Source organism: Syngnathoides biaculeatus, chromosome 10, assembly GCF_019802595.1.
Source record: "Syngnathoides biaculeatus isolate LvHL_M chromosome 10, ASM1980259v1, whole genome shotgun sequence".
In the NCBI taxonomy this organism is placed as follows: domain Eukaryota; kingdom Metazoa; phylum Chordata; class Actinopteri; order Syngnathiformes; family Syngnathidae; genus Syngnathoides; species Syngnathoides biaculeatus.
In genome coordinates this window covers 9,684,667-9,699,298 of record NC_084649.1, presented here as the reverse complement: position 1 = coordinate 9,699,298, position 14,632 = coordinate 9,684,667, and the positions used below count along the sequence as shown (strand labels likewise).

Below are 14,632 nucleotides of genomic sequence, written 5' to 3'. Positions count from 1 at the left end.
TTTCTGGGAAATTTCTGAACCATGATGGCCGTTGTGAGTGGAGCCTTACTCCCTTTTACAGCTACAACACTTTATTAAGGGAGAAACATTATTTGAGCTGCTCGCATGGAGACCCTCGTGTTTCAGCATGTTTTTCACTGTAAATAGGACAAACAGTTGCAGTAATCGTATTCAGTGTAAGATGTCAGCCATCATTTTTTTATGAGCCACTCTCCCCATTTCTTTTAAATTGAATTAAAATCAAAAGATGCATATATTAGAGTGGGTCAAAAATGGGCGGAGTGGCGGCTTGTCGCAGCTGGAAGTGTCCTCAATATTCTATTTTCAGTGCTGCCGCTGTCATTTGTACTGAAACGTTAGACTTGCTGAGTTTTGCACAAGAGTCCCAGCAGATTTATCATCTTTGGATCTGTCACAAGGAAGGAAACATCACAAATATGACTTTGATGCTTTGACAGAGGACAAAGAATGCTGTACAGCTGAAGCGGGGGGTGACAGGTGTCCCGGAAATGGCTTTGGAAATATGATGGAGACATGTTTGTGTTGTTTTATAGTTCATAAATGCATTATCATATTCACAGGGAATAGCTACATTTGCCTCTTGGTGCAATGTTTGTATGTTCTAAGTTTTCTCTCCCGTGGGTTTAATTTGTGTTTTTGATTTTATCCCAAGGTGTCAAATTTTTAACCCTGTACGCTCTGTAACACTGTCGTGGCTTGTTGCCATAGCACCGAGAGTAGGAGGAGGAGGAGGGGCCGTTGTTGGCAGTCAGGCTGTCCCGATAATTAAAAGTGATGTCAGCCATGCGGCGCCATTAGTAGCCCGGTTACTCTCTGCATTTCTGTGACCCTGTCAGAGCTGCCTGTAACACAAGAGAAGCAAGATCATGCTAGTGACGCTGAAGGTCGAAGGTCAGCTCCTGATGGAGGAAAATGATTTGCACTGGTAGTTAGGCACAATGTAGACATGCTATGTACATACTGTTATGTCCAGAATTCTTCAAAACAAGGACAAAATCTTAAATGTTAAAGTGAATTGGGGGATTTTTTTAATGGAAGTAATAAGAGTGAAAAAACTATTAAAAATCAGTTAGTTGTGAGCAAACACAATCTTTTAACCACTCTAAAGAATCCTGATAATTTCTGGTATAATCTTGAGCAGTACTTGACAAACTACAGCCAGCGGGCCACATCCAGCCCATCCACAGTTTCTGGCTGGCCTATATCACAGCTCTTTTTTTTTTTTTTTTTTAACCCTAGCTATAACCCCATTTTAAGTGTTTCAGGATCACAGTGCATAACTTGGATTTGCAGTAAATTGGAAGTCTTATAAAACCAAAATAATTAGTAAAATATGTCATTTTTACTTTAAAGGTGGTGATTTAATGCTTTTGTTTGTGTGTGGGGTATCGGCAAGCAAGAGTTGCGTATTCACTGTTGCTGATTTACAGACATTATTTTGTCGCTATATTTAAAGTTGCTTAGGGTTAGGGTTTTTTTTATTATTATTTTTTTTTTTAGGAACCCTCTCAAAACTTTTTTTTCCCCCAGAAATCAATGACAAAATTCCTCATGTTGGTTCCATTGCTCTCTTGTGTTGGGAAGTGGGTCAGGGGGGAGTTTTCTTGATATGAATTTGATAATTTGAGAGGAATACATCATAGGAGTTAGTGGTTGGTACTTAGTGAACTGAAAAAATGTAGAGAAAAAGGTGCACATTGTTGACATTTTTTGTGAATGTTGATTTTCTGAGGTGCATCCATTTATTTTCTGAGGTGCTTATCCTCACAAGTGTCATGGTAGTGCTGGAGCCTATCCCAGCTGTCAACGGGCAGGAGGCAGGGTACACCCTAAACTGGTTGCCAGACAATCGCCGGGCACATGGAGACAAACAGCCACACTCACAATCACACTTAGGGGCATTTTAGGGTCTCCAATTAATGTTGAATGTTTTTGGGAAGTAGGAGGAAACCAGAGTGCTCGGAAGAAAATCCCCGCAAGCACGGGGAGAACATGCAAACTCCACACAGGGCGTACCAGGATTTGAACCCCAGTCCTCAGAACCATGAGGCTAACACTCTACAGCTGCTCCACCGTGCCACCTAATTAATGATGTTAATGAAATTTCAATGACTGACTGTAATTTATTTGCATTTTTATTGCTCAATTATAACAACATATATTTTATATACACAGGTATCAGATTCTAAGACAAGACAAGAATACAGTTTAATTATTTAAATAAGGACATTCAATTAATGTGAAACACAATTAAACTTAACTTGTTCGTATGTTGCCCTGATCAACTGTATGATAATAATCCACAGTTTTAGAACATTGCAAATACACCTGGATTGATAAAGTGCTTGATCCATTTTAGACACGGAACTTTGAATTGAAATTCAAAAATAAGGATTTGTTTTGAATAAGTGATTGAATATCTCTACATATCACACATTAGGATAGTGGGTTGTACGTCTGAGTCACAGGTGAGAGGTTTTTAGTTCAAATTTCAACCCAGAACCTGCCTGTATGGAGTTTTCATGTTTTCCCCTGGCTTGTGTGGATTTTCGGGTACCCAAACTTCCTCCCAAATTGACTTTAGGTTAATTGAAAATTAAATTGTTCAGAGGTGTGATTGTGCATAATATTAGTGACTGTAGTTCTCATTCCATCTTCCTTTTTGATGACACGTATTACCCGACCATGGACACATTAATTGTTCCTTAACTAAATATGGCACAATCTTTTATTTTCCTGTTGGATTTTCATCTCATAAATGGATTTTGAAATGTCAAATATCATAGAATTCTACTTATGAAATGAGATAGATTTCATCCACTTACCATCAATTTATCACAGACATTGTCTTTCTAGTGATTTAATAACTACTCATTTCGACAGTGTCACATTTTGGTGAACATGATGCAAGTGAAGGTAGGTTTCTCACTGAGAGCTGTCCAGCATTTTAATCAGAGCTCCTAGTGGGAGTCCAGGGAATAAAGGCAAAATAGAAACAATGGACATACAACGTACTGCATTGGAATGTGAAATGCAGTGGAAGTGTAGTTGCCATGACCACATGCTGGGAGTCTGGAAACACGGGAGTTAATAACTCATTTCAGAGAGTGAGGGAAGCCAAGGAGATGCGTAGGATATGAGCTTGTTCAATTAATCACCCTTGCTCACTTTAACCCGCTTACTCTCTGCGTCTCTTTCTCTGTACTTTCTTCTTGCCTGGCCTTTCTTTTTTTTTTCTTTCTTTTTACTTGGCCTTTCTTCCTGTCTCATTCGTTCGCTCTGGCTAATTAACAGACAAGCATGACTTCATCGGGTGAAGTGTGTGCGCATATGTGTGCGCGTGTGTGTGTATGTGTGTATTTTTGTCCGCGTGTGCGTGCGTGTGTGTATGTGTGGAAGTGTTTGCCCTGTGGACTAGACTGCAGTCATTTCTTCAGTGGATTTCCATTTGAACAGTCAGGCCCACAGGCAAATGCAAGGCTTATGGTTCTGTAATTCATACCAACAGGACAATTGGTCATTTTTGGCTCATAAAACTATTGAAAGCATTTATTTAAAATGACAGCTATATCGTGCAGCACAGTGAATTAGGAGCATGTCTCCCTCCCAGTTCTGAGGTCTGGCTTGAAGTCGCCGATATGGAGTAGGCATGTTTCCCCCGTGCTTGTGTGGGTGTTTTCCAGGTACTCTGGCTTCCTTCCAAAAACGTTCAAGTTAGGTTAATTGTCCGTAGGCAGGAGTGTGAGTGTGAATGGTTATTTGCTTGAATGCGTCCTGCAATTTATTGGGAACTAGTCCAGCATGCATGCCACATCTTTCCTAAGGGCAGCTGAAATAGGCTCCCCCCGCCCTTGTGAAGACCAGCATTATTAAAAAAAAAAAAAAAAAAGAATAAATCATGGACAGCTAAGTTATGGTTTCGTTTTACTTTGTGATTGTTTTTCAGTCCTTTTGTCAGCCTTGTTACTCACTAAGTTTTGGTCATTGTAATACAGATATGAATTCAAAGGCATCTTGTCTGTTCCAGGATTGTGTGTCGACTGAATGACGCAACAGGTTACCGGGTGCAGGAGGCTCAAGTGGAGGTGTGTGTGAGGGACTGCATCCATCCTGACTACAAAGCAGTTTCCAACAAGGCTTTTACATTTGTGGTAAGAGCTGATGCTTTAGGATGAAGCTAGCATCTTTCTGTCTCACAGCCACGGTTGACCCATTTTATTGTCTGTGCATGTTTCCCTTCTCAGTCTCCATACTTCACCCGTGTCCGGCCGTCCACTGGGCCGCTCTCTGGAGGGACAAGGATCACCATAAATGGCAGTAACCTAAACGCAGGCAGCGCTGTCTATGTAAAGATTGGACTCCACGCCTGCCGCTTTGAGAAGTGAGTGAAGCAAATGGGCTCAAAATATTTATTCCATTTCACTAGTTTGTCATATATAAACACACTATATCACAGCTCTTTTTTTTTTTTTAACCCTAGCCATAACCCCATTTTAAGTGTTTCAGGATCACAGTGCATAACTTGGATTTGCAGTAAATTGGAACAGGGTCTTTGTCTTTCTTGGTACCAGCAATCCTAAGAATGACAGTGTAGCCTATTCTTAGTGAGGCTGCAATCATTTTTCAATTGTGCTCCGTGTGGCCTGTACGTATTTATGAGACATTATTTTAGATTCTAAGGAACCATATGGTGTTGAAAACTCACATTTTGCTTTCCAGAGTGTTTTTGAGTTTATTTCTTTAGGTTTTATAGGTATAAAATTATGAAAGTGGCGGGACAAATAATTAGTGTGTTGGCCTCGCCGTTCTGAGGACTGGGTTTTGAACACCGGCCCCCACCTGCGTGGGGTTTGCATGTTCTCCCCGTGCCTGCATTGTTTTTTGATTTCCTCCCACATCCCAAAAAAATGCATTCATTGGAGACTCTAAATTGCCACTAGGAATGCTTGTGAGTGCGACTGCTTGTTTGTTTCCATGTGCCCTGAGATTGGCTGGCAACCAGTTCAGGGTGTGCCCCGTCTCCTCCCTGGTGATAGCTGGGATTGGCTTCAGCACTCACGCGAACGGCATGAGGATAAGTGGCTCATAAAATGAATGGATGGATAGTTACAAAGGCAAGGTTTGGGGTACATACTTTCCTTCCATTCCTGACACAGTCTTTCAATCACAGTCATGTACACAAGTAAATGTCACAAAACAAATTGTAGGAAAGCAAATTTATTTCGATTTAACATTTAATACACAAGGTATTTTAATGTGCTTTACATGATTCAAAGCATTTAAAAGCAAAGAAAAAACATCTTGTGAACATTTAAAGGCAAGAGAAAATTAAAAATACAATTATAACAGCGTTTATCTGCGGTGGGTAGTAGCTTTAGCAAGGAGTGCAAGAAATGTAAATAGTGCACTCTTCATGCTGTAGTGTTGGTTTTCTCCTAAAAACAAAATTTGAAGCGTATGTCATTCTAGAGTGACAATTTGTCCTCAAAATATTTTTTTTCCTTCACAAAATGCAGATGATTGACATATTTTTGTCAGCAAGTTTTTTCCCCCAAAGCATTTCCTTGTAACAACTTTCACACAAACAAATTAATAAAATAAATTACAAGAAATAAACAATACAATAATAATACGTTTTAATAAAGTACCACAGTTTAAATACTTGGTTGCATTTCACATCCAGTGTACTTCATCTCAACATGAACTGTCACACCCGTTTAAAAGGGAATTATATAATGTTGAATGAAAAAAAAAAAAAATTCTCTTGACATCTCGTGTAAACAGCACAACACTTTGGTTCGTTTCAAAATTTTATCAGCATTTGAATCATTTTTTAATTTTAAGTTTCTTTCTTGGAAATAAATGATGATAAAGGCTTTACCAGTTTTTCTACGCTTTGAAGCCGAACCTTTGAGTTATATTCTTGTTCTGTGTAGCATTTGTTTTTTTTCTTCTGTTGGTTTCCTCGGGAAAGGCAACAAGTGACAGGTCCAACTAATGAGCTTGGATCTATCAAATTCTTTTTATATCATAGGAAAGGCCAATTTAAAGCTCTGCAGCATACCCTGAGAAAGGTGAACATAATAGTCTTGGCCTTTCATCCACGGAGCAGCAATAACCTTTATGGCCAAAGTAATGAACTGGATGCGTCTGTCTTTTTAATGTGTCTTTGTATTCAGTGAGGCCTCAACTTTAATCAAAACCTATTTACCCTGAGTCACTCATCCGCTTATCTCCTTTTGCCACGTGTTTACCTTCTTTCATGTTTTCTTTCCCTCTGTTTTCCCCATTGGCTTTCTTTTGTGGTGGCCAGGACCTTGTCAGAATTACATACGTGACACCACAGGCACTCTCGGCAATGATAGTGCTGTGGAAATAGTTACTATGGAAACAGAAGACTAGTGGAATTTAGAAAAACTTTTTTAAAAAAAGTCATCCTTCTATATTCAGCCCGCTTTTCAGTCCCCTTTCAGTTGAAGTACACGAGGAGGAAGATGTTCAAATTACATCCTGAGTGACAGCAGAGATTAGTTTGCTAAGGAGCAAATATAGATTCTGTTTTGTATGTACTCTGTGCAGTGCTGTGAGAGTATTTTCCCCCTTCTCTTTTATTTTTTAAATTTTTGCATAGTCTTCCACTTTGTTTGAGATCATCAAATAAATGTAAGTAAGACAAAAATAACCCAATGAAACAGAAAAAAACTACAGTATTCAAGTGCACCTTCTCGTGTGTGTGTGGGGGGGGGGGACTCATAATTCCATCATTCACAGCAAATCGCCCCAGACCAACACACTTCCAACCACCAAGTTTGTGTGTATGATGTTCTTTTTCAGTTTTTTTTTTCTTTCCAGAAATAAGACAACCCTGAAGCTCTTTTTAGTGAAGCGTGATTTTCGCGTTGGAACTCTGCCATGGATGCCATTTTTTTCCAGTCTCTTCCTGATTGTTGAGTCACAAACATTGACTTTAACTGATGCAAGGGAAGCCTGCAGTTCTTTAGATATTTTAGATATTTTCCTTTTTGTCCTCCTTGTTGATGCGCTCTTGGGATTGTTTTTGGAAGCAGGCCATTCCTGGAAAGGTTCAGCACTGTTCCATGTTTTCTCCATTTGTGGATAATGGCTCTCCCTATGGTTCACTACAGCCTTATAGCTTTGAAAATGGCTTTGGAAGACTTTCCAGATTGGTAGATGATACCTAATCTATTCTGGAATTTCTTTGGATCGTGGCATTTTGTTGCAGCTTTTTGAGCTCTTTTGGGCAGCTTAATTTTGGAGGATTGGTTCTACTTTTGTGATTTAGTCACTGAACAGATCAGGAGGTAATCACTTTTGAGTGTAACCAGTGAAAATGAAGCCTGCTTTCTCAAAAATGTAAATAGACACATGTAATTCATAAAAGTGTCACTTTGTCACACTAGGCCAGGTAGCTTTAAATATTTTTTCCCTTCATTAAAAAAAACTTGATAAATAAGACATTTTATTTAATTTAAGGGGGCAAATAGTTTTTCCACATGTCTCCACCTCACCGTAATCTGTCAGGGGAGAGACCAACATTATCCTCTACCCCGTGTGTCGTGGCACATTAATGTGCCGTGAGAGCTCTTCTGGTGTGCCCCGGAAACTATCAAATTTCACTTAAGTGGTCACAATATTATTTATTCACAACAAATAATATATCTGTGTTCATCTTTCTATGGCAGGGTCATATAAAGACAGACAGAACAAATACATGGTCTTCTGTTAGGCGGCAGAAAGTATAATTTACTTGTGCATTCAATTTTTGTGACATTTTATTTGGTGGTGTGGCGTGAGATATGTGCCTTGACTCAATAAAGGTTGGCAATCACTGCTCTACCCTATCGTCTCCTATCTTTCTGTGGATTTCAGCCTTCCCGCAGATGAAAGAGAAGGATTTTTGTACACATCACTGTGTTTAAAATTTCACACTGTGCCACGTGCCATTTGGGCAACTTGCTCACATTTGCAGGGAGCTGAACCTCACGATTAAAAAGAGTCTACCTGCGTTTACAATATTTATATGCAAATTCAGCAAGTCCCACACTGAGCACGAGCACCTTTTTACATGCCCAAACAGATGGACTCATGGGAGGCTTGCCCCCTATTGCTTGGCCAACAGTGTTTCACCCTGACATTGCAGGACACCTAAAATAACCTCTGCAGTGGAACGCAAAGTTTTGCTGCAGGTCGCAGCTGGTCGTCTGTCTGCTCGTGATGCTGTTACATCACACACTGAAACGACCAGCTTCATCTGCCGCATCTGATTTTTCAGCAAGACAGAGCACAGTAGGGGTGAGGACATGTGGTGGACAGATGAGACTAATGCTGCACAAAGTACAAGGACTTATAAGATGCAGTATGAGACTGACATCAAGTGTGTTTTTGGTGCAAAACCTAAATGATTTGTGTTACTCAAGTTGAAATTACATGTGTAACCTTTTTAGAAGCACTTTGTTAGACCTCACCAGCCAACCTTTCATGACCAACACCACTGCCTCTGCTTTTCCCATGTTCTCCTGCTCATCCAGGCGAAACAGCACCGAGATAGTGTGTGTGACTCCAGCCGGACAAGCTCAGGGCCCCACCCCGGTCATGGTGGACATCAACTCAGCCGAGCTGAGAAACCCAGGGGTCAAGTTCAACTACTCGGATGATCCCACCATCCTCAAAATTGAACCTGACTGGAGCATTGCCAGGTAAGATGAAACATTACTTTGGCTATAACAACAAACTTGCTGGTACTACTGTACATGTTGCTTTACATTGCAGGCAGAGTCTGAATTATTACAAAACGTGATGCGCTCTTAATAATTATGAGAGCAGTGCTTGCCTGTTCACCCTATACTTCATCTATTTGGAACGTAATAAAATTCATAGTTCATATGAACAGTGTTTGATTTACAATGCTGCTTGATCCAGCTATAGAGAAGATACAAATATACCAATGCATTATTAATTCTATTTGATGGTTCCGCTGTACATTAATGTATTTTTATATGAGCCTCACCAACTAAACTGCAATATGGACTCCGGGTATCAGTTCATTGATGTAATATTCCACCAATACTCCCTGCTCGGATCTCAGTGAAAAGAAAAACAAACATTGCTCTCAATTTTCAACCTCAGCTCTCTTTTTAAAGATCTCTTATTTATTCTGTTTATAGTTCTGTATGAAAAGTAAATGTTTGCGAGGAGCAGCAGTTAAAGCAGGCTCCTGAAGCAGTGTACTGGTACTTGACGAGCTGCACCACAAATATACACTGTGTAAATATTACTTGGCTTTATTGAAATGAGGCTTTTTAGGCATGAGAAGGTTTCCTGCTCAAAAACTAGCTGTGTTGTGGAGTGTAAAATACATGGAAATAAAAAAGAAAAAAAAAAGCTTGCAGCCACCCAATGCTAATATGACCTAGAAAATTCTGTTTTTCAGCTCACGTGATTCTCATTGACTTAAAAAAAAAAACTTCTAGGAAATGTTTGTACGTTATTTCCTGGGCTCGCTACGGGGTTGTATTTGTCATAGATTTTAAAATAATAGAAACTATAATGCAAAATACTAATCAAGATGGGGTGTCTTACCACAAAATATTACATTGCATTATAAACTGCTTAGTAAGGCCAGAAGTATTTTTGTACGTGGATAATATATTTTATTGCCACTGTTCATAAAAGGTTATGGTATTTATTTGACCACAGCAGATTTTTACCACCTTGCCACTGGACTTGTTTTTGGTGTTTCACTCAGTTTTCCTGTGCAACGATGCTCCTGTTTACCCGTTTCTTTTGTGACTGTGTCGTCTTTTGTCACCCTGTTCTAAAGCAGAGCTCATCCAAAACACTCTTGATCCTCTCCCTATTGAAAGTCATTCTTGGACTAACAAAACATTGAAGAGATTTTGCAAAGATTAAACTTGTATTTACACAGTCATTCACAGTGCACTGTTTCCACTGAAAGTGTAGAAAAGGTTGATTCTCCCATAGCTAGGATTTTTTTGGTTTTGGTTACCCCCCCCCCCCCCCCTTGAAAATGTTCTTTAAAAATCTTAAAACCCTTGTCTTTTCACTTATCACTCCCTATTTTAATGCCACCAGATGCCTTCATGCCTTTCACAAACCCTAAAACCTTATTGCCGCAGTCATTTTTTCATCCTAGCACCAATTTTAGAAATACGACAATAGAAAACCTAAATTATTTGAGATTATTGATATTAACTTTAGCACAATGCTCTTGAAGCTACAGTATGGTTTCATGCCTAGAAAGAGTACTACAGATACATTATTTGCCTTGAGGAAGCTCGTGGAAAAGTACAGAGAAGGTCAGAAGGAGCTACATTGTGTCTTTGTAGACCTAGAGAAAGCCTATGACAGAGTACCAAGAGAGGAACTGTGGTACTGCATGTGCAAGTCTGGTGTTGCGGAGAAATATGTTAGAATAGTACAGGACATGTATGAGGACAGCAGAACAACGGTGAGATGTGCTGTAGGTGTGTCAGAAGAATTTAAGGTGGAGGTGGTACTGCATCAGGGATCCGCCCTGAGCCCCTTCCTGTCTGCGGTCGTAATGGATAGGCTGACAAATGGACTATGATGGTTGCAGATGATATTGTGATTCTGAAAATACCACAGCAAAATTTCAGTACATTCAACTTAATATCAGCCTAGAGGAGCTGCGGAGAGTTCATTAAATATTGCGAAGAGAGGTCAGACGACGTGATGAGATAATTACAATAGCAATTCCCTTTGCAGTCACGGCAGTTTTCTTTCTGGTTGAAACAAACAAAGAAGGTGGTGATGTTCCTCCGTCTCTGAGTTACATGTTCTTATATAGGTAAGATGAAGATGAAGATTTTGCATTAATATTTAGGATTTTTTTTTTTTTTTTTTTTTTTTATACAATGTTGACTAATTACAAGTGCTGTTAAAATGTTATCAGCAAAGAATTTTGTTGTCACGGCCTATAATTGTTCTCCCTCATTTGTTTAATAATCTCTTTTAGTGGAGGAACCATGTTGACCATTACAGGAACCAATTTGATGACTATCAAAGAACCCAAGATGAGGGCTAAATATGGTAGCGCCGAGTCAGAAAATGTAAGTGGACGCACAAGCACACACTCGCACACAAAATAAGTGAGTGACTTGAATTCAGAATTTGTCTATCTTTCCTTTTACCATTCTCTTTAGAAGTACTGATTTTCAAATGATACACACACTCCTGGGACACACATGCACCTCACCTGTCAGTCAAGCAGCCAAGGGCCCATTTTCTGTTTGTTTTTGATGTTGAATTTCCTTTTAGCAGCTTTAACCTTTGAAATGTCAAGCAGTAATAAAGCTGCTGCCGCAAATCCCCCTCTCCTCACCTATAGCGCCATGGGGCTTAGCTAACCTTTCCCCCTCACCGGCACTTTGCTCAAAGTAAAAGAAATATCCGTTTTTGCCTTTGTGGCCCTTCCGTGCAGTCAATTTGGCTTTGCTTGGTTAATTTTCCAATTTACCTATAAATGCAGTGATTTTGAAACAGCTTTTTTTTTTTTTTTGCCCCTTGTTTTTTAAACTGACACTTTTTTGTCCGACTGACTATCATAACATTCAATTTGCACTTCAATGACTACAATGCATTATATACAGTACATTCAACCCATTGGGATGTTTCCAAACTAGTTCTGCCTCTGACACTGTTATTCCAACTTTCTCTCAACATTATAATGCAGACATGTTCACAATGCTAATTGGTTTCGCCATTCTCTTATGAATGAATCTGCCTGACTAATGCGTAATTTGTGTTCCTCCTCAGAACTGCACCGTAGTCAACAACACAGTGATGGTGTGTCTCGCTCCCTCCGTGGCCGCGTCTGACAAAGTTTTCTCCGAGATGGGGAGCAGTCCAGATGAAATTGGCTTCATCATGGATAATGTGCATTCTGTGCTGGTGGTCAACGAGACCTTTAGCTACCATCCAGACCCTGTATTTGAACCTCTGAGCCCGAATGGCCTGTTGGAGCTAAAGCCCAGCTCTCCACTTATACTCAAGGTAAATTGCCTGGTGCTTTTAGCATTGATCTGTTTTTGCTTTATTGTCCTCTTTTCTAAACCTGGTTTTGTTTCCCATCCATTATACCCATTTATGTGATATTGTTCAATTTCTTAATTTGTCCTCGTGTCATCTCAGCTCATTTGCCTCTTACCATCGTTCTATGAACAATTTTGGCGTCCCACTTTTCTTTCTTTCTTTCTGTTCACTTGCATCACCTATTCTAATTTATTTCTGATGTCTTTCGGAGCTTTTCTTGAGTAAAAAGAAGACCCGATTGTCTGACTGAAAAAAGCCATGTGTACGTTGCATCAAAGCTTTTTCATGAAAAGTTTATTTTGTAAAGGTTTTAAGGGTTAAACTTTACATGTGACTGAAAAAGAAGACGCTAGTGTCAATGCTTTTATAACCTCAGTCTCACATATTTTAGGCATACATAAAACCTTTAGTCAGTATCCATACTCATACACAGTATCCATACTTACTGATTAAGAGACTGATGTCATTTGAAAATGATTCGTTCAGCACGGCATTCTTTCGTCCGATATGTGTCTCAGCCTTGAAAAGTTTCTTTTTTACATACATATATTTGAGTTTCAGTTAAGAAACTGGGACTTCTAAAAGGCAACTTTAAAAAAATGAAGTGAAATGAAACACAGTATTGCTCTCTGTCTGACTTCACAGACACACAAACCAGTAAAGCTGTAAACTTTTGAGTAATTTTGTATTTATAGAAGTATTCATATCGTGACCATAGATTAAAAACACAATAATTGATGGGAATTGTTTTTATTTTTTTTTTCTAGACAATGCAAATAAATCTGACAGGTTTTGCCTGACCTCATCACAGTGCGGCACTGTGTCAATCGTTACCTATACCTATAGATGCAATTTCAAATCTCTGCATTTCACTTATGGCACAAACCTGGACGTAAACTGCAGTAATTACATATTTAATTAACTGATAAATATAATTTACACATAATTCCTAACTGAAGTTGCAGTTGGTTTACCACATTAGACGGGCTATCAAATTATTATTCACCATTTGTGTTTGCCAGCATATACTGTCTGTATATTAATATACTTTGTGTACGTCTGTGTTTTTCTAGGGTCGTAACCTAATTCCTGCAGCCCCTGGAAATACTAAGCTGAACTATACAGTGCTGATTGGGGAGACACCATGCATTCTCACCTTGTCTGAGAGCCAGCTACTGTGTGAGTGGCCCAACCTGACTGGAGAACACAAAGTCACCGTGAGTATTGTGCTGCCAAGCTACGAAATCCTTATCATCATCCTATATTGGACGCTCTTTCTTGTTGGTGTATTGCTGTTTTTTTATAATTTCCCATAGATCTGAGGTACTTCATCACCCTTTTGTTATAGTACATACAGAATGCCTTTATGTGGGTTTTAATTATTCTCAGCTTCTTAGTCTGTGTTCTTCATCCCTTTCATTTACGTCTATCCACTTCCTGCCTTTTCATTCATTCTACTCATTCTTTCCTCCCCAAGCATAAAACCTAAATCTCTTTAGTCATTCTAGAGTCCCTATCCCCATTCATACTTCTCCACCCGTAAAAACACACATCCTGGCTCTAATATTGCTTGGGGTGTTTGCAAATGTATTTATATTTTAGAGGCTTTTCATTGGTTTTGGTTGGTTGGAATACTCCTGGGGCTTGGAACAATATTGGTATTCAATAGAAAACCCAAATGGCTAGTGGGCGTGGGGTGCCTGGGACTACTTTTATTTTGTCCTACATTTCATATTTCTTAGATATAAGCCACTTGAAGAATTAAAAAAACGGTGAAAATGGATAGGAAAGTAATCACTTTTTGTTGCCATGCCTCAGCAAGCCTGGACTGTTTTTTTGCGATATGGTGTGTGACTGTATAAACGACTGGTATGTATTTCACTACCTTTGGGGCACATAATATATTTAGCTGAAACGGTTCAGGTTTTGTCTAGACGTAACTCAACTGAAAATATATATTAGCCAATGCAGTAGTTTATATAGCATTAAAAAATGTTTTTAATATTCAAATCAGATTTCAGACCATCATCAGGTCAGATTCAGTAGTAGCTGATTGATTATAGGTTACCAGTAATATTTTGAATTGACCTGAAGTCTGTTTGTTTTGGTATCATTTTCTATTTTGTACATGTGGCATTCAAGTGTCTAACTAACAGGAGTATTCCTTCCTCTTGGCAGGTGCGTGTCGGAGGCTTTGAATATTCGCCGGGGACCTTGCAAATCTACTCGGACAGCCTTCTCACCCTACCTGCCATCATTGGTATTGGAGGGGGAGGCGGCCTGCTGTTGCTGGTTATTATCGTGGTGCTGATCGCTTACAAGAGGAAGTCCCGTGACGCAGACCGCACCCTGAAACGACTCCAACTGCAGATGGACAACCTGGAGTCCAGGGTAGCCCTCGAGTGCAAGGAAGGTACGTTGGAGCCCACCTAAGTCCTCCATTCTCTTGACGGTTCTCTCTAAATAACTCCTGTATCCCGAAATAACTGTTCCCTTGCTACAGCTTACCTCAAACACT

The 14,632-nt window shown here is 39.5% G+C and overlaps 1 protein-coding gene across 3 annotated transcripts in view; it reads left to right on the top strand.

Moving 5' to 3' along the window:
- LOC133507217 (plexin-A1-like) overlaps positions 1-14,632 on the top strand; it is a 215,625-nt gene that overhangs the window by 175,968 nt on the left and 25,025 nt on the right. For all 3 annotated transcript variants that reach the window (XM_061832037.1, XM_061832035.1, XM_061832036.1), the window contains 7 exons: positions 4,049-4,172; positions 4,266-4,402; positions 8,571-8,738; positions 11,039-11,132; positions 11,839-12,075; positions 13,188-13,331; positions 14,293-14,527. In XM_061832037.1, the coding sequence (XP_061688021.1) occupies positions 4,049-4,172; positions 4,266-4,402; positions 8,571-8,738; positions 11,039-11,132; positions 11,839-12,075; positions 13,188-13,331; positions 14,293-14,527 (1,139 nt within the window). The remainder of the gene's footprint in view (positions 1-4,048; positions 4,173-4,265; positions 4,403-8,570; positions 8,739-11,038; positions 11,133-11,838; positions 12,076-13,187; positions 13,332-14,292; positions 14,528-14,632) is intronic.